Source organism: Equus quagga, chromosome 6 (genome assembly GCF_021613505.1).
Source record: "Equus quagga isolate Etosha38 chromosome 6, UCLA_HA_Equagga_1.0, whole genome shotgun sequence".
NCBI lineage: Eukaryota > Metazoa > Chordata > Mammalia > Perissodactyla > Equidae > Equus > Equus quagga.
This window is the reverse complement of record NC_060272.1, coordinates 46,549,456-46,577,343: the sequence shown is the minus strand read 5'-3', so window position 1 is coordinate 46,577,343 and position 27,888 is coordinate 46,549,456. Positions and strand designations below refer to the sequence as shown.

General features: G+C 36.4%; 1 protein-coding gene across 5 annotated transcripts in view; it reads left to right on the top strand.

The window, feature by feature from the left end:
• The window catches only part of TDRD3 (tudor domain containing 3), a 172,239-nt gene that overhangs the window by 64,043 nt on the left and 80,308 nt on the right, over positions 1-27,888 (top strand). For 4 of the 5 annotated variants that reach the window (XM_046664420.1, XM_046664419.1, XM_046664422.1 and 1 more), the window contains 3 exons: positions 15,645-15,805; positions 18,913-19,054; positions 27,805-27,876. In XM_046664420.1, coding sequence (XP_046520376.1) covers positions 15,645-15,805; positions 18,913-19,054; positions 27,805-27,876 — 375 coding nt within the window. Of the gene's footprint in view, positions 1-15,369; positions 15,503-15,644; positions 15,806-18,912; positions 19,055-27,804; positions 27,877-27,888 lie in introns of those variants that run through there. The other variant, XM_046664423.1, reaches the window with a different exon arrangement.

The window sequence follows — 27,888 nt, the reverse complement described above, 5'->3', positions numbered from 1 at the left end:
CTGCAACTGCAAAATATTTTGGAGGGGAATATTCACAGAGTTGTCATTATAGTGACTTCCTGTACGTGTGGAAAATTATTGAGTTAAACTTTTCGACATTTAAAAACCTTTTGTTTCAGGAATTATAACAGTGGCACACTTACACGTGAGACTTTCCAGATATTATCAGAGTTCAGAGCAAGGACTTTTTTTTGTGTGGGAAAGATTTGCCCTGAGCTAACATCCGTCGCCAGTTCTCCTGTATTTTTTTTTGCTTGAAGAAGATTAGCCCTGAGCTAACATCTGTGCCAGCCTTCCTCTACTTTTCATGTGGGATGCCTCCACAGCATGGCTGATGAGTGGAGTAGGTCCGCATCTGGAATCTAAACCTGCAAACCCCAGGCCGCCAGAGCGAGCGTGTGGAACTTTAGCCACTCAGCCATGGAGCTGGCACCCTGCAAGGATGTTTTTGTACCTTTTTATTTTAGTTACCTGTTACTGTGTTTATTTAATGAACTAATTAATATATAAGATTCTGAGAGAATATTAAGAGCAGTTTGGCAAAGCCATGGATCTGGTAATTGCTATCATTTTTGTGTTATATGTATATATTCATGTTACGGATTTTTTCAGTGATCTTTTTTAAAGTACCAAGGATATGATTGTTTGATACCAGCTAGTCAGTCTTTTACTTCTTATTCATTTATATTCAATTTCTTCTTTTTCTTTGAAAAGACATTAAATTGTGTCAGCCAAAAATTTCATATGTGCTATTGGTCACTTTTTTAACTATTAAGAAATATCATTATCTGTAGTTTAAGTAAATACTTTCAATGTGTATGTTTTTGTGTCTGAATAAATAATTCTTATTATTTTAACATTTGAATATTTAAAATACTGTACCTCAGATATTTTAAACTTTAGAAATTTTTGAAAGCCCTATAATGTAACAACATATTTTTCACATTTTTCTTAGTCCATTTATGCAATAGATGGTAATCATTTAGCTGGAAAGAACCGTAAGAGAGAGTTTCTAAGCTACTTCAGTTTTTGAGACGCACCTTCAGAGAAGAGGGTTCTACAGACTCCTCAGCAATTCATTTTAATGTTTAACAACATTCTGTGTCAGCAAACTTTAATTATATTTTAGCCTAAATTTCTTACGCTGCATCTTAAAGTTCGTCATGTCTTCTTTATCTTCCCTCAAGGGGAATGGAGACCATCTGGTTACCTTCCCTTATGAATAATTCTTCACATACTTGAAGACTTGTAAATGTCACTACCACAGGTTTCTTTTTGCTAAAGCCATCTATCTTTGTTCCTTTGCTTATTCTCAGTCTCAAGCTTTTGTTCATCTTCATTGTTCTTCTCAGAGTCCTCTCCAGTTTCTTTGCATTTCTTTTTTTGATTGTGGTAGTTGTCAGACTTCACTGTGCACCACCATCACCCTGGGGCCTGGGTAAAACACAGATTGCCAGCCACCTGCCCCCCGCCGCCACCCCAAGTTTCTGATTCCACTGAACTGGGATAGAGTACAAGAGTTTGTATTTTGAACAAGTTTCTGTGTTGTCTACTGGTCTGGAAAACATACTTAGAAAGCTGCCAGGTTATGGAACCCCAGATTAGGCAGCAATTGTGACAGGTCTGATGAGTGCAAAAATTCTTTGCAGGAAGAGTACCGAGCAGTAATTATCAAAGCAGTATCTATGCATCCTTACACTAGTTCATTTAAGAAAATGTCAAAGCTTTCTGGATTATTGGTTTTCCATTCTCTCTCTGTGTCTTGAGGGATTTTGAGAACCCACCTCTGCTGTGAGCTCATGGGGATGGTGCTGATGAGACTTTTCTCTGCTCCCTCCACCTTCTCAGAACATTTTTGCTTCAAAAAGTTTTGTGCAGTGGATTCTTTAGAATTTCCTTTGAATGTAGCTAACATTAAAAAACAACTTAAAATCTTTGAGTTTAGAATTTTCTGTGCCAAATTTTATTCTTTAAAATATCTTTAATGCTAGTGACTTTATACATAAAATAAGAAGATGTGAAATAAGCCCTTCTCACATGAAACAGAAATCGGGTTGGATACCCCATCCCCATTTCTGCTCTTGCTCTTTGATTGTATTTTTCCTTTCATTACGTACATGTAACACCAAATATAATTCTATTCATGGTATTAGTGAAGATGCTTTGAAAAATAATTTTAATAGAAATTTTAGAAGCTGACCCAAAGGAATTGTTCATTTTATTTGCCTGTGGTTAAAACTCCATACAATATATAAACATATAAATATGTTTAGGCCAAAGTAAATGTTTAAGGAATATATTTTTGACATGAATGGAATTACTTGTGTTGCTTCCTCCCTTTTTTTTTTTACTTGTGCTTCTTTGTAAAAAAAAGACTAATGCAGTAAAAGCTTTTATTGGAATGCTTTATTAACCAGCATTTTACCATATTAATGGTAATTGAATCATTATAAAGACATGGCTCTAGTCACTAAATTGTATATGTTATAGTTCTTGTTTAAAATAAATTTTAAATAAAAAATTTAAAGTACATTTTGTTTTAATCGGTGCATAAGACATAGGGCAACATTTAGTAAGCAGAGTATTTGAATAAGTAATCTGCCTATTCCTTGAACATGTGAGACTCTTATATAGAATGATACTATTTTCTAGTTTTCTTTTTATATTAAAAAAGAATGAATGAATGAAAGAAAGAGCTGGGTTACCTTAAGTGATCTTCCAAACAGATCACAGTAGAAATTAACTTTCCCAAAACTAATGTAGACAGAACACTTAAAATATGAGATAGAACAGCTGTCCCAGGAAGCAGAGGCGTGGCTGTGGTGTGTTTCAGATAGGGTGTGGAGAGGGAGGACAGAACGAGGGACTGGTAACATACTGGGAAGGTACAGCTTTGAGAGTCATTGGACTGGATTTAAATCTTGATTCTCCTGCTTATTAGTTTTGTGACTTCTGGAAAGTTCTTTAATCTTGCTAGATTTTAATTTCCTTATTCAAATATTGTCTCCCTTATGACATTGAAGAATTAAATGAGATAATGTACATGACATACTAAACATAGTGCAATGTATATGGCAAGTATTGAGGATTATGAGCAATAGAAGATGGTATTTTTGTCCTGGAAATCTAAGAATGCATGAATCCTTATTACCTCATCTGGGTATCTTGTTACTGAGAGATCTCCAGGGAAATTCAGTGAATGAAATAAAGTGAATGGATAGTTCATTATTGACGGGGTTTTGACCCCCAACCCTAATACAGAACAACATTACTTGAGCAAAACTGATCTGAATGTGAAAGAATCAGAGCAGGCCAAAAGCCCTGCTAGGACTATTTCTACTAAGTTCCAAGCCTGCCTGTGATATTACCATTCCTAAGAGAGAGAAAGCCAAAGGAAAACGTGAGTATTCAAGAGCATTTGCCCCAATATTTAAGTGGCAAATACTTAAGAAGCAAGAGGGTTGAAGAGGCTCTCTTCTTAGGAGCTGCCTCCATTAGTCTTATGTGGTCCCTTTGAAAGGCCCTCAGCCATGTGTCTTCCAACCTGCTTGGAAACTCCTTTGCTAGGCCCGAGGCTCAATACAATATGCCAGAGATTCCCCAAGAGAGCATAATCCTCCCTGGAGGTAGATGAAAGAACTGTAGAGAGAAGTCTTCAGGCTTCCTCCCCTGAGAAGCCACATGGAAATGCTCACACGATGTATGTTGTTATTATTATTATTGATAAGACTTAGATAACACCATTTTCAACATGTGCGACTTTGAGAGTGGAAGGGAAGAATGGAGAACTGATAGATCTATGATCAGATAAAAAAGATTGTAGGTTTGTATTTAGGAGAAGACAGTTAATCCCGGACATATTGAGTTTACTTCTCTTTTGTTCTGAGACAAATCTGGAGACTTCAGAAGGGTGTTGTCATCTGGAGTTTGAAACTGAAGTTTTAGTAATTGCTATTATCACTGATTAATTTGGGAGAAAGTAGAATGGCAAAAGTACAAGTAACTTTATTATTAATTAATATAGTTTTGCTTAGGTTCTTTTCTCTTTCCTCCATTCTCTTCTTAGCATTATTTTGCAGTTCCTATATTTTCTCCACAAGGCTTCCCATAACTTGAAGCAAAGGTTTCAGACCAATTAAAAAGTGGTGAGAGTGGGAAGATGAGTTTTCTCCAGGCTCCCAAGCCTAAGCTAGATTTTCCCATGGGCAGTTTACGTTTGATTTTTAGGCCATAAAGATTGTGAGAGTGGAATGATATGTAGTGGGGAAGCCATATTTTGCAAGGTCTTTTCTGAGTTTTTCAGGCCAGGCTTTGCATTTCTCACTACTACAAGGTCCTGGAACATGGCTTGTAAGCTAAAAATCATGGAAAAAAGTCATGACAAAAAAGAAATAAAACTATACTTCCTATAAAGCTGTTTAATATTGTTCATATTCTTCTTTAAGTTTAATATTTTGCTGTTGTAATTTTCATAGCTTTAGCCCCCGAACCAAGGTGTAGAAGTTAATTATACAATATAGATTAATGTAAAAAATACTTTACCAGTCCAGCTATGTGAGGACCTTATGCATTCCTGTGGAGCTCTAACAGGAAAGGCTTTCAGTTCCGTGTTTAACTTTTCCATCTAAGTTCTAGGACTGGCAGGTTGTGTAAGCCTCTTTAAATGTGAAACAGTGATTAAGGACCTAATTTTTCCTAGTATAAGTGACTTTCTCAAAGCCTTGGCAATACCAACATCATCCACAAGATGGCGTCACTGCCTTAAAATTCAAAGTGAATGCCTGTTTACTTTCAATCTAGAAATGGGATATTTTTGGAAAGAAAAGTAATTGACAAAAGTTTTAAGTTGTAATTTAAATAAAATTGTATCATGTTTCATATATGTTAGTTAATTCTGTGCTAAGTAATATGATTTACTAGTGTTCCTTTTAGTGAGTTACTAAAATTAAACATGCACTTTTATTTTTCAGCAAAATGGATTACTGAAACCCTTCTTTAGCCATGCTTTATTTACAGTTGCTTATTGGTAATTATTAGTAGGACTTCTGTGGAGTTAAAAAATGATTGCACAAAACAATGTATATTAGACAGATATTTTTCTGATAATTGAAAAATAAACTGCTCACCTTACTTTTTTTCTTTTTAATTCTCCTAGAATACAAAAGCTAGAGAGGTGAAGGATAGAGATGTGGAAAAAGGCACATGGCACACTGGGAGAAGTGTTACTTTTAACTGGGAGACCTACAGTATTTTCTTTGTATTTCATTTGTTGTAATTACTCTGAATGATTGAGTAAGAGGAATTATGTGCTGAGCTGTTACTTTGATGTATAAATTGATGCTTTTAGAGGGGATTTCAAGTTTGGGAAAACCTATTCAAGATTGTATTGCCTATTTCTCAATTACCATGCATTTATAATACCATTTAAAAGTTTCTTAGGGGTAGAATCTTTTAGATCTTCTAGTAAATGTGCCACCGTATTTATGATTCAGGAAGTTTTTCTTTTATTATTGTTTATTTGTGTTTTTCCATTTAAATTCTCTTGCTGTATCTGACTATCACTTGAAAAATTAGAGATCAGGATTAGGGACTACCTTTCCAAAGCAGTTTCTTTCAGTATTCCTGATGCTTTTGACCTGCTTTCCCCTTGCTTGTTTTTGGTGCAGGGCCCTAAATTATCTAGGAGAACCCTGGTTTTCAGTAAACTTTTCTTCTCCTCCTCTTCCTCCTGCCTATCTGCCTCTCCTTCCTCCTTTGCCTCCTCCTGTTTTTTGAGAACCTTCTTTATGCCAGGTCCCATGTTAAGTAACTTATGTGTATTATCAGTGTAATCTTCAGAGCAGCACTGAAAATAGAAATTATTACCACTCTCAATTTTCCTTTAGAGTTGAGGGAACTGCATCTTCTCTAAAATTACAGTCTTTTGTTGCTACAGCACCTTGATAATTGCCATGTGAGTGGCGTGTCCTTCCCTCAGCTGCCAGGCAAAATGCTATTTATCCTTCAAATCCCAACCTGAATCTACTTCTTCTCTTCTAATTTGCTTGATCTCTTTTGAGCAGAATTAATTTTTAAGAATTAATGTTCCCATTGCCCTTTATACCTATGTCTGTTTTTAGTATGTAACAAATTTTGTCATAGTTTTAGAATATCTAGTAGAAAGAGGACAGATTTTGGTGTGAGACATCTGAATTTGAATTCTAATTCTGCCTCTTACTGGCTGAGCGACCTCTGGCGATGTACTTTACCCTCTGCTCTCAGATTTTCTCATTTAAAATACATGATGATGCTAACATACTTCTTAGTCCTGGAGGTAAATTAAATAACTTATGTAAAGATCCTGCCACATTTTCTGGTTATCTAGTAAGTGCTACATAAATTACAGTAAAAACATAAGGAGTAAGTTTTGAATGTGTATTTGTGCTAAGTGCGAGGAAAGCAGAGATCAACAGGACAGCCCACTGCCTTCTTGGAGCACATAGCCTAGTGAGATACTGAGAAACCAACAATGTTGATATAGTAAAACAAATGCTATGTCAGAAGTACGTACAAGGAAGGGGCAGCTGTCTCAGCTTAGTGAGGTGGGAAGGTTGGTTTTCTTGCTAGACTGTTAGTTTTTAGAGATATGCTTCTCAATGAGGAAATAGTGAGTAGATCCCCGTTTGACGGCATATTTAAAATCTTAGAGTAGGGAGGGTATGTGTGTGTGTGTATATGGGTATATACAAATATATACCTACATACAGTATTCAGTATTATTATATCTATTTGGAAAATTTTTAAAAAATCTATTTTATTGTATAAACTATAGAAAATAGAGCTTGACAAAATCTTCTTGACTAATAACAATACATACGAGATAAGTATAGTGGACATTTATGATTCCTAGAACCTGAATCTCTTTGTGTGTTTGGGGGAATTTCCCATCTTCAAAGTAAATGCCAGATACTTTTCTGTCGCTCCCTTTGCAGCTTTGCCATGCATGTGTACCTCAGCTTTTGTCAGGTGTAGCTGCTCTGGACTTGGGCTAGTCACGTAAAACAGCAGGAAGTGTGGTGTATCCTCTCTGGCAGTAGTAGAAGCTGCAGCAAGATTGGGTTTCTAGGGTAACACTTGCAGCAGTGTTGGGGTAAGTGTCCAGGGACAGTGAGACTGATGGTACAAGGTATAGAGCTAGATACTTGCAGTGTGCGGGGTCCAGCTTGTTCCAGCTCCTGAATGCTGATTGCCAGCGTGGCTTCTCAGTTTAGAGTTCAGTAATATCTAGTTGGTAGTTGAAATCAGCTATGGAAATCAGCAAATGCTGCAAAGTAGGGCTTTTTCTCTCTCCTCCTCGTCCCACAACTGTTTTGCCAACACACCACTGCCGTCAAACCAGTTCCCTAGTTTGATTTTGAGTGATTTTCTTGCTGTGTAGGCTGCAGACCTAGTTCTCTAATTCTCAACTACCCAATGTCTTAATTTCAAAATGTCATGTAAACTATTTAAGCTATTTTAATGTAATACTTGATATATACAAACATATGTGTTTCAAAGCTTAATAATGAAGTGAGCACCTGTGAAGCCTCAGCCTGATGTAAGAACGAGCACACTGCAAAATCCCTCTGCCTGCTTACATGTCCTAGCTCTCCCTCCCCTAACACCAAGAAATGATTTTGTGAATTCCTTGACTTCTAAGAATATTTTAGTTACGTACATAATTATTCCTAAACAATATACTGTTTTGTTTTTAAGCTTTATAAAATGATAGCATATTGCTTGCTGTAAGTTGCTTTTATCGTTCATTGAGATGGCTCTAACATATGTCCATGTTGCATATACTTATTATTCATTCATTTTCTCTTTTGTATAACATTAAACTGTGTAAATATACACTTGACTTATTCATTCTCCTGTTGATGAATATTGAGGTGCTTTTCTTTCTTTCTTCTTCTTCTTTTTAGTAATAGATGCACTACAGTTGGCCCTCGGTATCTGCAAATGCCGAACCCGCAGAAACAGAGGGCCGACTGGGGACTTGAACGTCTGTGGATTTTGGTACCTGTGTGGGGTCCTGGAACCCATCCCCCATGGATACCGAGGGACAACTGTGCTTCTAGGAACAAACTTGTGTAGTTTTCCTGATGCACATGTGTAAAAGTTTCTCTAGGGAATATGACCAGGAATTGAATTATTGGATGCTAGAGTTAAGCCAGAGTTCAACTTTACAAGATAATGCAAAATTATTTTTCAAAGAGGTTATACCAGTTTATATTACCTTCAGTAGTGTATATGAGATCCCATTGATCCATATCTTTTGTGGCACTTGAAATTATCAAATTTTTCTAATCTGTGCTTGTAAAATATGTTATTCTTCATCAGGCTATTCTGTGCCCCTCTCCCACATATGTATTTTAGAATCAAATGATGAAGTTTCTTAAAGTATGTTGGAGTTTTGATTGAAATTGTCTTGATTGTGCAGATCAGCTTAGACAGTTGACACCCTTATGATAGCATACTACCAGTGAAATGCTGATAAGCTGCTTCTCTGAAGAGAAAAAAAAAACCCTGATATGTAGCATTTGCCTCCTTTTGTATAAATATTCCTACCATGGCTGGTTACTGTATAAGCTACACTGTGAAATCATGGAAGCCAGAATTGGGAAGAAATGTGCCTAATAGGCTCTTGTGAGCTGGTATGAGCTGGCTCCAGCACACTGCTGGATATATCTCTTCATTCACTTAGTTTTTCCATAAAGTTTCATAATTTATTGAAAGTATATAAGTTGTCTATCTTTTTATAAGCTTTATTCCTGGAACTTTCTATTTTTGTTGTAAATGATGTTTTAAAAAATTATTAATTTTTCTCTCTGTTATGGGTACATAGAAAGACAACTGATAATTGTATATTGATCTTAAATTCTACCACTTTATACTTATTATTCTTAATGGTATGTTTGTATGTTCTTTTATGTTAACTCTATAGTAATTTGCCTTTTGTGGACATTTCACATGAACAGAATCACACAATTTGTACCCTGTTGTATCTGGCTTCTTTCATTTAGTGTAATGTTTTTGAGGTTAGGCCATGATGTAGCATCTGTCAGTTTGTTCCTATTTATTGCTGAATAGTATTCCATTGTATGGATATACCACTTTTTCTTCCCATTTGCCAGTTAATGGACATTTAGATTGTTATGCAAATAGTTCCCTTTTATTGTTTTTTCATTGCTGCTGAAAGTAGGTTAGTGTTTTTATTATATTATTATTCCTTAAATTTTGATTTGCATCTTTACTCTTTGCTTCTTGATCAATTCTTGTTTAGTATTCAATTCACTAGTCTTTACAAACAACCAATGCTAGACTTTGTTAACCCTCTTTATTGTAGTTTTAGTTTGGTATTTCATTAATTGATCTTTATGATCTTCTTTCTTCTTATTTGAGCTAATTCTGTTGTTTTTTTCCCAACTTGTTAATTCAACTCATTAATTTACCTCTTTATTTTCTAATATAAGCATCTCGAGGCTATTAATTTTTCTCTTACCACTGCTTTAACTATGTCCCAAAGGTTTTATACATGGTATTTTCATTGTCATTCAGTTCTAAATATTTTTCAGTTTATATTAAGATTTCTTCTGTTCCTGTTTAATTATAGAATATTATCATTTTTTCTTTTTGTTAGAGATTTCTAATTCAGTTATATTGTGATCAGAGAATTTGGACTGAATTTGAAATTTTGTAGAGGCTTATATTATGGTTTGATATGTATTTGTAAATGTCGCATGTTTGCTTAAGAATAATATTTATTCCCTACTATTTGGCTCACAGTTCCATATAAATTCTCTAGACTAGGCTTATTAGTTTATGGTCTGTGTTTGCTAATTTCAAATTCTCAACTCCTTAGAGGCTAAACAATTTTTTAAAATAATTTTTTAGTGATTTTTACGCTTTGTGGCCTGTTTTCTTGTGAGTCTCATAATATTTTCTTGTGGTTTTATGTTTTTTGATCTTTTTTGCATGGGAATCCTGGGCACACCTGAATTAGAAATGTTTTTTTCTGAAAGGGATACGTGGAGCTAGTAGGGGTGCTGCTAACTTACAGTGAGTTAAGGTTCTGGCTAAGGTTACCTTTGCTACTTTTCCACTAGCCCAAAGCTGAGGCTCTCAGTTGCAATATTATTACTACCAGAAGCAAATAAAGATCTTCTCTGGAGGAAAATATCCTCCAAATTGAGGCTTACCAGAGGTGCCTGCATGGATGACATGGGGAATGTTCTGAAATTTTGAACATTATGTAAACATTTCTCTTTTATTCCAGTTTTCTTGAGTCTGATACTGGTATAGTCTCTGACAAATCATACTTTTTTCCCTCTGTTCTCTTCCTGCCCCACCCCACGTTGTTAAAATGATACTGAGTTGTTTTGACAGAGCAAAGAAGTAGGTAAGAAAGAGGGCATCATAAAAGCTTATCCTTCAAGATTTTAATGACCTATATACAGAACCACTATTTCTTACTCCAAGGCAGCTTTCTTGAGTCGTTGCCCGGTTGCTTGGATCCTAAGGTAAGGATGTGAATAGTCCACCCAAACTTCTCTTATATAAATGAGTGGGAAAAAAATGAGCCCTAGGAAATCTCTACTGAAGCCACTGGAAATGTTTTGAAAGTAGTGATAGAGTAAAGAAAGAAATGAATTTTGATTTTTAAATACTTAAAAGGACTGTGGAGGATGAAACTTTTTTATTTTCTTAATTTTAACCCACTTGGCAATAATGTTGGAAGATTGATCAGAACTTAACCATACTCATGGATTCTTTCTGAGTCGATGGTCCTGTTTCTAGGTTGATGGAGAATGTGATGCTTATGTTGTTAGGTATAGATTGAAAAATTTATTTCTCAAGGAAATTGATAAGATTATAAAATAAAATGGCTGGCAGATATTTCATACTATCATAGAATGTCTAAATTTAGATGGTTTGTAGAGTCCTAAAATATCTCATTTTAAGTGTTTATCTACGTGTGATCAGACTGTAGATAACTGGTTCCATGTCATCCAAACTTTGGAGGGTCTGATTGTAAATTAGAATATTATTTAGTATGAGAAATAAATTAATAAAATAATATAGCCATTTCAACGTGATATTCCATATCAGTGGGTAGGGCTAGTTAGGATGTCAGGTGACAGAGGTGTCCATCTCCCTAAGGAGAGGAAGGAATGAAGCCTGGATGAATTTTTTTGGCCTCAGAGAATATTTCTGGCAGATACTTGATATTGTTTAATAGAATTAGAGATTTTTACCTGGAGATACCATAATAAATTCTTTTTACCCCTGTTTAAACTTTTTGCAGTAATTTCTTTTAACTGTTCCTTATGACTATGCAAAGGAGAAAATCAGACATTAAAAAAATCTTGGGTAGTCAAAGATTAATCTTTGTTTTTTATTATTTTCGTTTAAATTGATATCTTTTTTTACTTTGGGGTTGCCCTTGACACGAGTTGAACAACGATTTTGAAGTTAATTCTCATTCGGTTTTGTGGATGAGATTAGATTCAGGATTAAAGTTAGGATTTAAGATCTTAGAATCATAGCATTTTATTCTACTATTTGTGTTATATTTAGGTCTAATACTACCCTATTTTTTGACTACTGAACATTGTGAACATAATAATGAAAAAATTCATTATATCTGCTGGTTTACTTATAGAATATTTCTGAATTGTGGAATCCCTAATCTTAGGGCTTGATGATTCAAAATGAGAAGGGACTGTCAAAAGACTATGTATGGAGCTGGCCTGGTGGCCCAGTGGTTAAGTTCACACATTCCACTTCTTGGCGGCCCAGGGTTCACTGGTTCGGATCCTGGGTGCAGACATGGCACTGCTTGGCAAAAGCCATGCTGTGGTAGGCGTCCCATGTATAAAGTAGAGGAAGATGGGCATGGATGTTAGCTCAGGGCCAGCCTTCCTCAGCAAAAAGAGGAGGATTGGCAGCAGATGTTAGCTCAGGGCTAATCTTCCTCAAAAAAAAAAAGACTATAATTTGGGAATTTCTAAGGAGAGTCTAATAAATAGTGCCTCCTTTTCTGCTTTGGTTTTAAAGCAGTTGAGAAGTAAAGGAGTGACACAAGTGGGCCAAAATATCAACTTTGATAAAAATTATTGATAAAAATTAATTTGGAGGGCCAGCCCAGTGGCGCAGCGGTTAAGTTCGCACATTCCGCGTTGGTGTCCCGGGGTTCGCTGGTTCAGATCCCAGGTGTGGACATGGCACCGCATGGTAAGCCATGCTGTAGTAGGCCTCCCACATATAAAGTAGAGGAAGATGGGCGTGGATCCTAGCTCAGGGCCAGTCTTCCTCAGCAAAAAGAGGAGGATTGGCAGCTGTTAACTCAGGGCTAATCTTCCTCAAAAAAAAAAAAATTTAATTTGGAAAATGTGGTTTAGTGGGAGAGCCAACTGGATCCATTAACCGAACCACAAACGAGGCAGACTTGTACACTCACTTTATGGCAGTGCTAATCCAGTGGGGAAATTGAGTAGGTACCTCCTCCCTCAGGGTCCCTACCTGGATCCCAAGAAAAGGAAGGGTAAAGATGAGCCCAATATGTACAGCATATTCTTCCCTATCAGACGAGTCATTCCATAAGTGCATGTGTTAGTTTTCTGAGGCTGCTGTAACAGTACCACAAACGTGGTGGCATAAAACAACAGAAATTTGTACTGTCACAGCTCTGTAGGTCAGAAGTCTAAAATCAAGGAGTTAGCAGGGTTGGTTCCTTTTGCAGGCTCTGAAGGAGAATCTGTTTCATGCCTCTCTCCTAGCTTCTGGTAGCTACGAGCAGTCTTTCTTGTTCTTTGGCTTGTAGATGTGTAACTCCAATTTCTGCTTCCATCTTCACACGGCCTTTATACCCTGTCTCTTTGTGTTTCTTTCCTCTTCTCTTCCTTTATAAGGACACTTATCATTGGATTTCAGACCCATCCTAATCCAGGATGATCTCGTCTCTAGATCTTGACCTTAATTACATATGCAAAGTCCTTTTGCCCAAATAAGCTTACATTTATAGCTTCCAGGTGCACGTATCTTTTTGTTGTTTTGGTAGCTGGCACTATTTAATCCACTAAAAGGGATGGAGAGTCCAGGAGTTGGCGTAATTAAATAAGTAAACTTGCTACTTGCAGGGAAACATCAGGAGCTGGGGGCAGGTGTTCCTCCCTAGAATTCTGCAGCTTTTTGTTCTCATGGTTGACCAGATGTAGGAGATCAGCGAAATTGGTTCTATTCCTACCCTGTGTTTGTGTCGTTGGCATTATCTTCAATTTGTGTTTCTTTAGCAGAATCTTTTAAAGCCGCTTGTCCATTTGTGAGCATTAATGATTAAAACTAGGAAATATAATCTGTATATCCATTTAACTGCACACAAATAAAAGGCAGTTTGTCATAACAAATTGAAAGCAAAGAAACTAGCGAAGGTGCCGTGTCAAAACCGTTGGGATGCAGAACTCCCCAAATTCTGTAAAGATGCCTTGTGACCTGTATGTCATACGGACTGAGGGCGCCCTTGTTGCTTGGGATATGAAATATTAGGAAAGTTTAATTTCTGTCTAAGAATGAAATAGAAACGCATGTTTGCCTCGCACACTCCAGTGGGTGTGCACTCCCTAGGAGACATGAGTCTCGCTCTGGAACACAGGTCTAGATCATCACTGATTGTCTAGGAGAACTTTTTGCAGTGATGCAGGCAGTCTTTATCTGTGTTGTTTAGATATATAACACTTGAAATGTGGCTCGCACGACTAAAGAATTGAATTTTTAATTTCATTCTATTTTATTTAAATGTAAATTTAAATAGTCACGTGTGGTACTGGACAACACAGGCTAGATATTTGTCGAAGTCTAAGCTAAAAATATTGGGAGTAGTAAAATAAAGAGAATGATGAACGTTGTAGTAACCGTAGCCTGCCTATGGTTTAATTTAAATGTCTATTGTAATGATATTAACGAAAGCATATGAAAAAGTTCACCTTGAATTGGCAGCTTATCTATACCTATTAAGGGTTTTGGACTTGTTTCAACTTGGAATTTTTTTATAACTAAAAATTAGATGAAATTTTAATGTCTTTTCTCTGATTATATTCTCTAGGCCTAAATTTATAAAAATTACTCCTTTGCAGGCAAAATACTGGTAAATATAGAGTAGAAGTTTGTCAACTTGGGGACATACTCAAGAAATTAAGTGTAAATGTCAATCATTTCACATTTCTGTTTGCTGAAAATATATACTTAAAAGATTCTTTTTAATAAAAAAATTAGCCTTTTTTTTCCTTTGTAGGTACAGTACTACTTAAAGGTATAATATTTTATAATTTGGAAAGTATCACTTTATGTTAAATTTAGTTTTCAGATGTGCAAGCAGATTTTCCTGTCATTTCTCAGTTATGCCGTCAGCATTTTAGTACATAAAACTTTTAACTTAATAGCTACTTAGTTCATCAATTTTATTTTTATCTTTTTTTTTTTGAGGAAGATTAGCCCTAAGCTAACATCTGCTGCCAATCCTCCTCTTTTTTTTTTTGCTGAGGAAGACTGGCCCTGAGATAACATCCCTGCCCATCTTCCTCTACTTTATATGTGGGACGCCTACCACAGCATGGCTTGCCAAGCAGTGCCATGTCTGCACCTGGGATCCAAACCGGCAAACCCCAGGCTGCTGAAGCGGAACATGCAAAACTTTACTGCTGCACCACTGGGCTGGCCCCTTATTTTTATCTTTGATGGAAATGTGGCCAGAGAGAATGTTTCTTCTCCTTTCTGCCAATACATATAATATAGCACTAGATTTAAACTAATGTAAAAAGGAAATGTGAAAATAAGTATGGCTCACACTTCTTGAATTGTATATAGTTTAAATTTTGGAGTATTGTATTCTTCATTTATGCCAGAAGAGGGTGTACTTTAATGTTTTTGAACAGAAAGAATTCCTTTCAACTGCTGCTGCAAAGTTGATATTCTTTAAAAATTACCCAGTTCTTTAATTTCGTAATGTCCTTTAAGGTAGTTGGGAGAAGAGGGATGTATGTGAACTATTTTGAGCACTTAAGACTAAAAACATCTATTAATATGCCTTTAATCCAGAAATATAACCTTGTTTTCCTAGAATTTTCTTTTCTTGTTACTTTCTGAAAATGAATTCAGTGTTATAAAAAAAAAAAATGTTCTTCAGGAGGCCTTTTTGAAGTTTCATCTTTTTTTTTTTTTTTCTCAGGAAGATTAACCCTGAGCTAACTGCTGCCAATCCTCCTCTTTTTGCTGAGGGAGCCTGGCCCTGAGCGAACATCCGTGCCCATGTTCCTCCACTTTATATGTGGGACGCCTACCACAGCATGGCGTGCCATGTCTGCAACCGGGATCCCAACCAGTGAACCCCAGGCCGCCAGAAGTGGAACATGCGCACTTAACCGCTGTGCCACTCGGCCGGCCCCTGAAGTTACATCTTTAAATACACACCAAAAAAACCCATGATGTGTGTAATATAATTTCAGTTTTGACCTTATTTAATTGAAGTTATTATAAATCATAAACTGTAACCATTAAGGAAAAGAGAAACATTATAAGTGAAAAAACCATGGCTAGAAGGTAATATTTATTCCTTTGTGTTTTGACAGCTTGAAGGTCCATGCGTTTTGCAAGTTCAAAAAATTCGCAATGTTGCTGCACCAAAGGATAACGAAGAATCTCAGGCTGCACCGAGAATGTTGCGTTTGCAGATGACTGATGGTCATATAAGTTGCACAGCAGTAGAATATAGTTACTTGTCAAAAATAAGGTGATTGGCACTTTATTTTGTATATTTGTTACAGAGTGTTTGAAGGAGCTATTCACAATGGGTTGTGTTTTAAGAACTTTGAAAAGAATGAATGAACTCTTAAGTGCATGTTACAGTTTTCAGAGGAAATTAAAGAGTTTCTACTTTATCTGTATAGAAGAATAGTTAAGAATGGAGTTAGTTACTCCTTGCTTCAATGTTAATTATAAAAACAAATTTAAGGTGTTCTTGCATGAAAAGTAGTCTTTTCAATTTTGTCAGTAAATTTTAGGTCATTCAAAAATTACCCAGAACAAACTGAATTTCTTTCAATATGTTACAGTTTCTTCCTTGACAGTTAGCTGTGTCCATTGAAAAGTTTATGGGCAAATGAATTTTCTTAGGAAATGATTGAAGCTGCAGAATGTCGTGTGCCACCCCACTTTCTAAGAGGAGGAAGAACTCCATAAGGACAAATTTTCCACTTTCTTCTTTTGGCTATTTTTATGAGAGACTTTCAGACTCATGCCTATTCTAATGAATAAAAGCAACGAGAAGGAAGAGAAAGTGTCTTCTTTATCCTAAGTGTCCTTGATAGGTTAGTTTGAGCTCTATTTTCTTAGGAATTTTCATTGGACATTTGCAAACTCTTTTGTTTTTCTCTTCTTAGTCATTTGATATGCTTATGTTTGCTGCTTTGGGTCCTTTGAGCTTTTTCATTTAGTGTAAACTCCTAGACCATATTTCTCTAATTTCCTAGCATTTCACAAGTAGTTAGCATCCACTGTGTTCCAGCCCCTTTGTCCAGTGCTGGAGATAGAAAGGTAAGAGGGTTTAGATTTTGCCCTCAAGTAGCTCATGTGCTGATAAGATAGGCACATAGGCAGACAAATTATTATACAAATTTATCAACGGAAAGGATTAGGAGTTCAGAACACTGCATCCACCTGGGAGAGCCAGGAATGCGACTTAAAATATGAGAAGGCGTTTTGAGAGAGATGAGAGGGGGAATGGCACAAGCAAAGATGTAGTGTCCTGACAAGACATGAGTGAGCAGTTCCATTTGTAGAGCTTCAGTGATTTGGGATGGTGGTATGTGGGAGCAAATGTGATAGGTTGAGGCCTTGTGTACCATGCTCAATAATTTCCCTTTTTCTTTTTTTCAACCATTGTCTGCCTCTGGTGAGGGAGGCTCCGTCCTTAGAAGATATGATATATGTTCCTGGAAAATGTTAATTTTCATATACAAAGGGGGTTTATTGACTTTTTGATTTTGTTGTGTCCTTTTTGAAAAGTAGGATTCCTACTTTTGTGGACAAACACAACTTTTTCCCCTTTGACAAACTCAGTCAGACTCCCTACAAGGAAGTTCACAGATGACTCAGAAGAAAGACTTTCATGTAATGGCTCATTCTCAATTTTACTGCTGTATATTTCTCTGAGGCATAAGATCAGCCCAGAGAGGAGGGTCCCTTATGCTGTCCACTGTCATCTTTTGTTGAATTTATTGCAGTTTGACAATTGAAACAAATTATTGCCACTTGCTCATTCATTCATCGTTGCAGTAGCATGTCTACTTTTGGTGCTATAAAAACAACAGCTTACAAAAGTGTTCTTACATGTGAACAACTTGGGGGACTATTTTCAAAATAAGTTTGGTTATTGGTTATCTTAGGTGGAAGGTAGAAGAACTCACTGGAGAGGTTAAACCAGAAGCTGGTGGAGACTGTGCTGCCTCCAGTGGGCATTTCATTTCTCTTGGGTGCTTCCTTCCACTTGACTATCCTACCTCCTGCCCCGTTTCTCACTGGTTTTGTTTTGTTCTTTCAAAACTGCAATGAAGAGAGAGAGTAAAGATACTTTGGGATGCCAATAAAAATAGTAATTAAGCCAAAATATGCTCTCTGAACAAGAGTTAGTTATGGCCTTAAAGGTGATGTAGTAAAAATTGCATTAAAATTTTAGTACCTGTTTATTCTTTTGTAAGAATTAGGTTCAGCAAGGCTATTCGTGACCACTTGTTCTGTAAGTTACATGTGATGACTTAAGAATGATTAGCTGGGGGTCCTCAGAATAATTTTTGACAGATAAATGTCTTGCTCTGTATGGGATCTTTGAAGCTTTAAAAACAGGCATATTCTATTTTTTCTTGTTAATAACTATTTAATCAACCATCTTTCTTCAGAATAGACCAGTGATATAAATGCTTCCACTGATTTGCTGTTGCATATATCAGCTCATGGTAATTTCATGAACTTTTAAGACGTGAACAACGTGAAGCCGTTTCAGTATAATTTTCTAATTTATCCTAAGTGTTTTGGGACAGCCTCTTCCTATTTGGAATACTTACCTCTTGTTGTATGTGTGAAGAGATGGGGTGGGGCTTGGTATATGGGCTTTTACTTTAGAATAAACCTACATGATAAAATGGATTTCTTCCATTGTTTCCTTTACCAACAGGTTGATAGGAGGATAAACATTTTGTCTTTGGTTATTGTAAAAGGAGTCATGGTGTTTGCCCCAAATCTGATAATATTAATCTATTATAGAAAAATCCTTTTACAGTTAGTATGCTTTAGAGTAAATAACTCTCATTTGATCTTAACAAGATGGTTAACATCAATGAACATTGTTTTGTGTGTAGTACGGTAGCTTATATAGATGTTAAATGTCCAGGATTGTTACTGGTCTGATGTCTTTTCTTGTATTGAAATTTAATTTTATAACATGGTATATCTTTGCAATGCACAGTCAAAGCTCAGAGGGGAAAAAAAGGCAAATCTTATATTTATACAGCATGGCATAGTTGAGAAAGTACTTTTATATCTTTTATTCTATATTTGTCTTTACCACAAATTTGTGAGGTGTGATTTTTATTATCCACATTTTTTTTTTACATGTAGAAACTGGAGTTAATTTCTTTGTCATTAAAGTAGAAAATGATACTCTTGTACCTGGTCTTCTGACTTCCTCCCTGGTGATCTATTCACACTATATAGCCAGTCTCCTGAAAAATAGTTTTCATGTTAGTGCATTTTAAAGAATTTCATGAGGTCAAAGTATGACACAGAATTCCAGTTTTGGAGGGGAACTTCGGCATGTTTTAATGCTTTTCTTCTTTGCTTTAGCCTGAACACACCGCCTGGAACTAAAGTTAAGCTCTCGGGCATTGTGGACGTAAAAAATGGATTCCTACTGTTGAATGACTCTAACACCACAGTTCTTGGTGGTGAAGTGGAACACCTTATTGAGAAATGGGAGTTACAAAGAGTAAGTGTAAACTAAGAAGATTGGCTTGAACTTTTAAAACACTAAACTATTTTTATTGCGTTCTCTATTTTTAGATCTTCCCATAATGAATAGTAAAATTAATCCTATGTGTCAGAGTTGAATAGAATGGAGCACAGTGATCTTTGCAGAAACTATCTACCTTTGTTTAACCATATCGTTTCTCCAAAGCAGACATCATTTTTGAGTATTTGTTACATTTTATTACTTTGTTTTTGTGTGTGTGTGAGGAAGATTGTCCCTGAGCTAACATCTGTTGCCAGTCTTCCTCTTTTTGCTTGAGGAAGTTTGTCACTGAGCTAACATCTGTGCCAGTCCTCCTCTATTTTGTACGTGGGACACCTGCCACAGCATGGTGTGCTGACAGTACGTAGGTCCGTGCCTGGGATCCAAACCTGTGAAACCCCTGGGCCGCTGAAGTGGTGTGTGAATTTAACCACTACGCCACTGGTCTGGCCCCTATTACATATTTTTAAAAGTTACTCTTTACTGACGGGTTTTCAAAACTGCCAAAATACCAGTTATAAGCTATGTGTAATATATCTGTGTGTCATTCTTTCTGCAAAAACAAAGTGTTTGTGCATATAAATGAATACAATGTTTGTATATATGTCTCACCTACATATGTACATACATACAAGTGAAAGCAAATTGGCATTTCACTATAATGAAAGGATTCTTGTTGTATTTGTCTTCCTAGTCACATTAGTTGATGTTTCCCCCATTGATGTTAATAATGTCTTCATCCTCCTAGTCATCTAGATTCTTCAGTAATTGTTCTTCTACTTTGCTTCCAGCAACCAATTCTGTCGATCCACTGTAGTCAAATTTCATATCAGTACCTGCTCTTGTTCCATTATTGTTGCTATAATTTAGGTCTTTAGTATCTCGTGCCTGGACTACGGGCAGTAGCATTTCAGCTGGTTTCTCCACATATCCTTTCTCCATATTCTAATCTATTTTATGTACTTCTGTCAGATTATTTTGCTTCAGCCTAACTCAGAACACATCATACCCTACTTTTATTTCAAATGCTTTAATTTGGGATACAGGGCTGTTTGTAATCTAGCCCTAGTTCCAGTTTAGTTTTTCAACTTTCTTAATTTTTTTCACATAGGTTTTGTTTTTGCCAAATAGAACTACTGACTCTTTGATTCTCTGTGATTTCCTTGGTTATACTTTAGGAAAAAAAAAGATTTTCCCACTTTGATACCATTCATTTTGTTTTCTCTCTCCTAATACTTGAATGGCCAAATTGTCCCCAAGCTTTTAGACTCAGATCAAATTCTTGCTTCTTCACAAAGTGAAATAATTGCTCCTTTATTGAATTCTCTCTTTTTTTTTTTTTGTGGAAGATTAGCCCTGAGCTAACTACTGCCAATCCTCCTCTTTTTGCTGGGGAAGACTGGCCCTGAGCTAACATCCATGCCCGTCTTCCTCTACTTTATACTGAATTCTTAGAAGACTTTATCTGTATTAAGCATATTACTTTTTACCTAGCACTGAAGTTATTTTTATTTATCTCCTTTAAGAAGAGTGTAAGCTTCTTGAGGTGAGAACTCTTGTTTGTGTCATCTTTGTTCAATTCTGTGAATATTTGTTGAACTGTGTGTAGTATTGTGTTGGGCTCTTGCATCTGTTAATCATATAATCCTCCTAGAAGTCTTTTAAGGGAATATGTCCATATAGATCAAAAATGGATTTTAAGAACTGTTAAGTAACTTATTTTTTGAGTAGACAGCTAATAGGTGATGGATCTGAGCCTTCCTGTATCTCCAAAGCGGTAGCTCTGAGTCTTAGGTGTAGTAAACATCCTAACAAATAATTGAGAAATTAATGATGTACAAAGCACATAAAGCTAATTACTCTTTGAGCTAAAACTGATGTTCTGGTGCCACCCTCAAATCTTGTGTTTTGTCTAGAGTGAGCCAGTTGGGCCTAGCAGTATTTCAAGGTTTTGGTATTTTATGATACATTACTCTTTTCTATTTTCTTAGTTGAAATTGCCTGTGTTTGGGAGGTAAATAGATAAGGAGATTTAGGCTCATTTTTTATTCCTTAGTACTATCATTTATTTCTTATGATACTAATGTGCTACATTTTGGGCTGCTGTACTATGCAATATAAGATAATGTTCCGTAACTGCATTGTTTAGTGGAAAATGTTACAAAAGCAAGTACTTCAGAAGCGGTTTGATAGTTTTACATAAATGGCCAAGTTTATGAACTTTGAATTTCTCAGAGAAATCTCACCCATTTCTTGTGATCGTTTCCTTTCACAAGTTGATATATTGTATTTTTATTATCATTAGAGATTTTTTAAAGTTTGGTAAGACGTCCTCAAGTCAGACCAACACCTTACATGATTTTCCAGACCCAGCCAGAACTGTCTCATTAACTGTAAAGTCAGTCTTGCATTCCTGGAAACTTCTTCACCCCCAACACACATACACATTAGTAAGTAGTAGAGATTAGTAGTAGTTTGATAGTTGTTCTTGTAATGTTTTATTATATGTCTTTGCACTTTGTTTCCTGAAAGCCATGTTAGTATTTCTTGTTAGGGGGCAATAAAAATTCACATTAAAAAGAGTTTCAAAACATCATAATATGATTAATAGGTAACTGTACGTAATATGTGTAGTTCTCTTTGGTTTTATAGTTTTTTGATTTGGTAACCATAGCTATGTAGAAATCTAGGAGAGTTCAATTACTTGAGCCTCTAACAGGTGCTACACTCAGAGATCAAATGTATACATAGAAATCATAATCTAGAGAGTTAATTTTGGAAATAAGGGAGCCCTAAACATTTTTGTAAAATAAATAGGGGAAGAGAACATTGGGCAGTTTTCAAACCACGTGCAGGTGTTATAGCTGTAGCAAGTCAGTTACAGACAGGTGAAGAAAAAAGAACACCCCAAAATGTTTTGTATGATAAAGTTAGGTTCTAGAGAGTTCTGTACCAGATGTAATTTGTAAAGTAATGCAGTTCTGTAACATTTTAGTGCCCCCCATGACAGATCTTTTCTTTCTTTCTTTTTTTTGTTATAGTAAAGCATACATAACATAAAAATTAACATTTTGACCATATTTAATTGTAAAATTCAGTGGCATTAAATACGTTCATATTGTTGCACAAGCATCCATCTCCAGAATTTATCTTCCCAACCTGAAACTTTCTACCCATTAAACAATAACTTCCCATTCCCCCCTTCCTCCCAATCTCTGGCAACCACCATTCTATTTCCTGTCTTTATGAATTTGGCTACTCTAGGTACCTCGTGTAAGTAGATTCGTATAATATTTGTCCTTTCGTGTCTGGCTTATTTCACTTAGCATCATGTCTTCAAGGTTCATCCATTTTGTAGCATCTGTTAGAAATTCCTAACTTTTTAAGGGTGAATAATATTCCATTGTGTGTGTGTGTGTGTATTTATATATATATCACATACTACATTTTGTCATTCATCAACTGATAGACATTAGAGTTGTTTCCATCTTTTGACTATTGTGAATGGTCTATTATGAACACGAACCTCTAAATATCTGTTCAGATTCCTGCTTTCACTCCTTTTGGGTATATACCTGCAAGTAGAAGTGCTGGATTATATGGTAATTCTGTTTAATTTTTTGAGTAACTGCTATATTGTTTTCCACAGTGGCTATACCATTTTACGTTCCTGTCAGTCAGCAGTGCACAAGGAATTCAATCTCTCCACATCCCCATCAGCCATTAGTTATTTTGTTTTTTTGATAATTACCATCCTAGTAGGTGTGAAGTAGAATCTCATTGTGATTTTGATTTGATTTCCCTAATGTTTTGTGATGTTTAGCATCTTTTCATATGCTTATTGGCCATTTGTATATCTTCTTTGGTGAAATGTGTAAGTCCTTTGCCCATTTTTTAATCAGTTTTTTTGTTATATGAGTTCTTGATATAATCTGGATATCAATTTCATATCAGATATATGATTTGCAAATATTTTTTCACATTCCATGGGTTGCCTTTTCACTCTGTTGATAGTGTCCTTTAATGTACAAAAGTTTTTAATTTTGATGAAGTTCCATTTTATGTTTTTTTCTTTTGTTGCCTGTGCTTTTGGTGTCATAGCCAAGAAATCATTGCCAAATCCAATGTCATGAAACTTTTCCTCTGTATTTTCTTCTAGAAGTTTTGTGGGTTGAGGTCTTAAATTTAGGTCTTTGATCTATTTTGAGTTAATTTTTGTATATGGTGTAAGTTAAGGGTCCAGCTTCATTCTTTTGCATGTAGATATCCAGTTTTTCCAGCATCCTTTGTTGAAAAGACTCTTCTTTCACAAATGAATGGTCTTATCACCCTCAACAAAAATCATTTGACCATATATGCAAGGGTTTACTTCTGAGTTTTCTCTTCTATTGGTCTATATGTCTGTCTTTATGCCAGTACCACATTGTTTTAATCACTGTAATTTTGTAGTAAGTTTTGTAATCGATTAGCATGAGGCCTTTTTCAGGATTGTTTTCACTCTTCAGGGTCCCTTGAGATTCCATATGAATTTTAGGATGGACTTTTCTATTTCTGCAAAAAAAGTTCTTGGAGGGGCTGGCCCCGTGGCCGAGTGGTTAAGTTCGCGCGCTCCGCTGCAGGCGGCCCAGTGTTTCGTTAGTTCGAATCCTGGGCGCGGACATGGCACTGCTCATCAGACCACGCTGAGGCAGCGTCCCACATGCCACAACTAGAAGAACCCACAACGAAGAATACACAACTATGTACCGGGGGGCTTTGGGGAGAAAAAGGAAAAAAATAAAATCTTTAAAAAAAAAAAAAAGTTCTTGGGGTTTTGATAGGGATTGTTTTGAATCTCTAGACCACTATGAGTAGTATTGACATCTTAATAATATTAAATCTTCCAGCCTATGACCATGGGATATCTTTTCATTTATTCATGTCTTCTTTAATTTCTTCTAGCAATCTTTTTTTTTAATCAACAGATCGGCTTCTTTACTTAAGTTTATCCCTATGTATTTTGTTCTTTTTTAATTTTTTTTTAAGATTTTATTTTTTTCCTTTTTCTCCCCAAAGCCCCCCAGTACATAGTTGTATATTCTTCGTTGTGGGTCCTTCTAGTTGTGGCATGTGGGATGCTGCCTCAGCGTGGTTTGATGAGCAGTGCCATGTCCGTGCCCAGGATTCGAACCGACGAAACACTGGGCCGCCTGCAGCGGAGCGCGCGAACTTAACCACTCGGCCACTGGGCCAGCCCCTGTATCTTGTTCTTTTTGATGCTATTATAAATGGAAGCTTAGAACTTGTAGTTGTTTTTTGCTCAGCCTAGTTCTCAGCAATGAATTAAGAGAATTCCTATGCAGGTTTCTGGATCTTTTTTTCTGTACAGGTCCCTCTTTTCCGAAACTCTGCCCCACAACTTCTAGTTGCCTCAGCCTGTTTGAATTATGGGATTGATTTTCTCATCTCAGCTCTCTGTCTGCATCATGCCTCCAAGGAAAAGGCAGAGCTCACCTGTTTTTTTTCTCCTTCCCTCAGGGATGATAGTCCTGTGCTACTTATTGTCCTAAATCTTACATGTTGTTTCTTACATGTTGTCCATATTCCCAGTTGTTTGTAGAGGGGTATTGGCTGACTCTTGTACGTGCATCAGGATGGAAAGTGGAAATTCTGTAATGTGTTTTTAATTATATATTGTATGTTGAGCAATGGTATTGATGCGGGGTCGGTGAGCCGAGGAGTCGAAAGAAAGATTTCTTAGACTCTCAAGATCTGGCAGGAGTGCTCTTTTATTTAGAGAATAGTGTGGAATAGCATGGGGACAGGACCCATGGGCAGGCAGAGCTGGTGCGTGGGGACAAGACCTATGGGCAGTCAGAGCTCCTGCTGCTGCCCCGAGTTGAGGGTTAGGGCTAATTTTATAAGGCATGGGTATGTGAGTCATTTCTTTCCAAGATAAAGGAAAGAACATGAAAAAAAAGTTAAAATGGTACCAGTGCTGGTGGGGTCTGGTCATTGGGTGATCCCATGACTTTTAGACAAGAATCAAATCGGATTAAGTAAAGGTTAGAAAGGTTAGAAGCCACCACCCTAAATCAGTTACATGAGATTGCCAGACAGCAACCAACTTAAGTTCTTGCCTCTGGCATTAAGAGTTTCTAGAGATAAGGCCATCCCCCTTCTTCCTGGCACAGTGAGGGAGGCATCTTTACAGATGGAGGTTTCCCTTAGAAATGTAAATCTTTCCCAACAAACGGACAAGCAAGCAAATTCCACTCCTTGGAGCCTGCTTCTCATCTGTAGTTTTAAAAGTAACCAGCCTAAAAGTCCTCATCATAAACCGTTTTAAAATTAAGCAGCCTAAAAATCCTCATCAGTATTATTGGTAGCTTATGTGAGCTTTTTAAGAAAGTTATACTATAAATAGAAATGATTGATTGCTGGTTAAATAATCTTTTTCTTCTATCTAAATTAAAACTGAGGAAAGCATCCCTAGATAATTTTATGCATTTGTTTTTTTTTAAACAGGTTAACATCTTAAATACAGCTTGTAAAGAAATGTGGCATTCATATACAGTTTAAAGGATTCTTTGCTAAATAAACTAAATATTGTTGTCTTTAGTCTTAGTGTTCTTTATATAACTTACAGAAAATATGTAGTATTCTTTACATAATGCAGAAACTAAGTATGTTTGAAAGAGCACATGGTGACTTTTCTAAACTTATTTTTTCACTTACTATTTGACATATTTTAAGCATATCTTCTGAAATAATTATTAAAAATACGCAAAAAAGTTTAAAGTTGAAAAGATACGTTAAATGACAGCTAGTGCTTAACATGTATGTTAACATGTCAAAAACAAAACAGATAGGAATAGATGACTGAGAGGAGTTGTTCTGAAGATTCTTTATGGCATTTTTGAAGGTCTTTGTAGTGTGAGAAACTGCTTTTAGGGGCTGGCCAGATGACACAGCAGTTAAGTGTGCATGTTCCGCTTTTCGGCGGCCCAGTGTTTGCTGGTTCGGATCCCAGATGAGGACATGGCACTGCTTTTCAAGCCATGCTGTGGTAGGCGTCCCACATAGAAAGTAGAGGAAGTTGGGCATGGATGTTAGCTCAGAACCAGCTTTCCTCAGTGAAAAGAGGAGGGTTGGCAGCAGTTAGCTCACGGCTAACCTTCCTCAAAAAAAAACACAAAAAACTGCTTTTGCTAGGAGGATATTTTTTTTCCATTTCCATAATACATTGTTATCTCTCTAATCCTAAATATGAGAATTAGGGAAAAAGAAAACTAAAATTGGTCGAGTTTGGAAGCTTATTTTTATTAAAGAGCAATCGGTTGGTTGATTACTTCTTCCAAGTATAAATTGATTTGCAAAACAAGACTTTTATTAAGGAAATTTTACTGTAATTGAAAGTAACCTCCATGTGATAAACTATAACAATCTAATCTCTTTAAATAATTAGAAATCACCTCTATCAGTATTCCTCTGAACTGTTTGTATCACAAGACTTCTGACACCAAATGTGTGGGTTTTCCACACCAAGCAATTCCCCAGTTTCCTGTGGACACCAAATCGACGTCCTAAAGTTTAATTCAATTCTGACACCAACTACCTGGAGTTATCACAGACCCCGCAGGTTAAGGACTCTGTCTCACAAAATTGCCCTCACTTCAGATGCCATTGCATGTAGTAAGCTCCCAGTTTACCCACAGTTCTGTCCAACTTGACTACAAATTAGAGGTTCCCACAACCCTCTGCTCAGGTTCCGTAATTTATTATAAAGGCTCACAGAGCTCAGGGAAACACTTTAACTTACTATTACTGGTTTATTTTAAAGGATATTATAAAAGATACCAATGACTAGCCCAAGGAAGAGGTACATAGGGCAAGATCTGAAAGGGTCCAGAGCAAAGGAGCTTCTGTTCCTGTGGAGTTTTGGTGTGCACCACCCTATTGGAACATGGATGTGCACCAGCAGGGAAGCTCTTTGAACCCCATTGTTTAGGATTTTTATGGAGGTTCCTTAATAGACATGATTGATTAAATCAGTGGCTGTTGGTGATTAGCCCAATTGCCAGCCCTCTAGTCACTTGGTTGGTTCCTCTGGCAACCAGCCCCAATCCTGGAGCTATCTAGGGCTCTGGTAATAGTCACTTCATTAGCATAAACTCAGGTGTGGTCAAGGGAGCTTGTTATGAATAACAAAAGGAGCCCCTCTCACTCCTCTTTCCAGGGGTTTTAGGAGCTCTGCTCCAGGAACTGGGGACAAAGGTCAAATAGATGTTCTTTATTGTATTGCAATATCACAAGTATGTTGTTTGCTAGTAGATTTTATGTCAAAAAAGTCATTTTGAAGATAATTTCCAGGTAATATTTGTGGGATTATAGTTTTAATATGTTTTAAAGTAAAATTCTTGTTACCGAAGTTTCTTATCTTTTAATTTGCTACTTGTTGAGGAGGTTTTTTACTATGTTTTCTTCTTATGGGAGCAGCTTGGTATATACTTGTGAAAATTGTTGTCACTGTGTGTTTTGGTAAGGAGAGATGAGGGGAGAGCTTTTGCCTAATTATTGCAGTTAGGAATAAAATATTTTATATAGTTCAAAATAATTTATAGAAGACTTTTTTTCCTGTTTCTTATAAGAGTCTACTAAAATAAGTGGATTCCTGGTGCATTGTAAATGTGGTAAAATATATTTTTAATGTATAATTTCTGTTTTATGACTCACTTTTCTCACAGAGCTTGTCAAAACACAATAGAAGCAATATTGGAACCGAAGGTGGACCACCTCCTTTTGTGCCTTTTGGACAGGTAATGAACTTG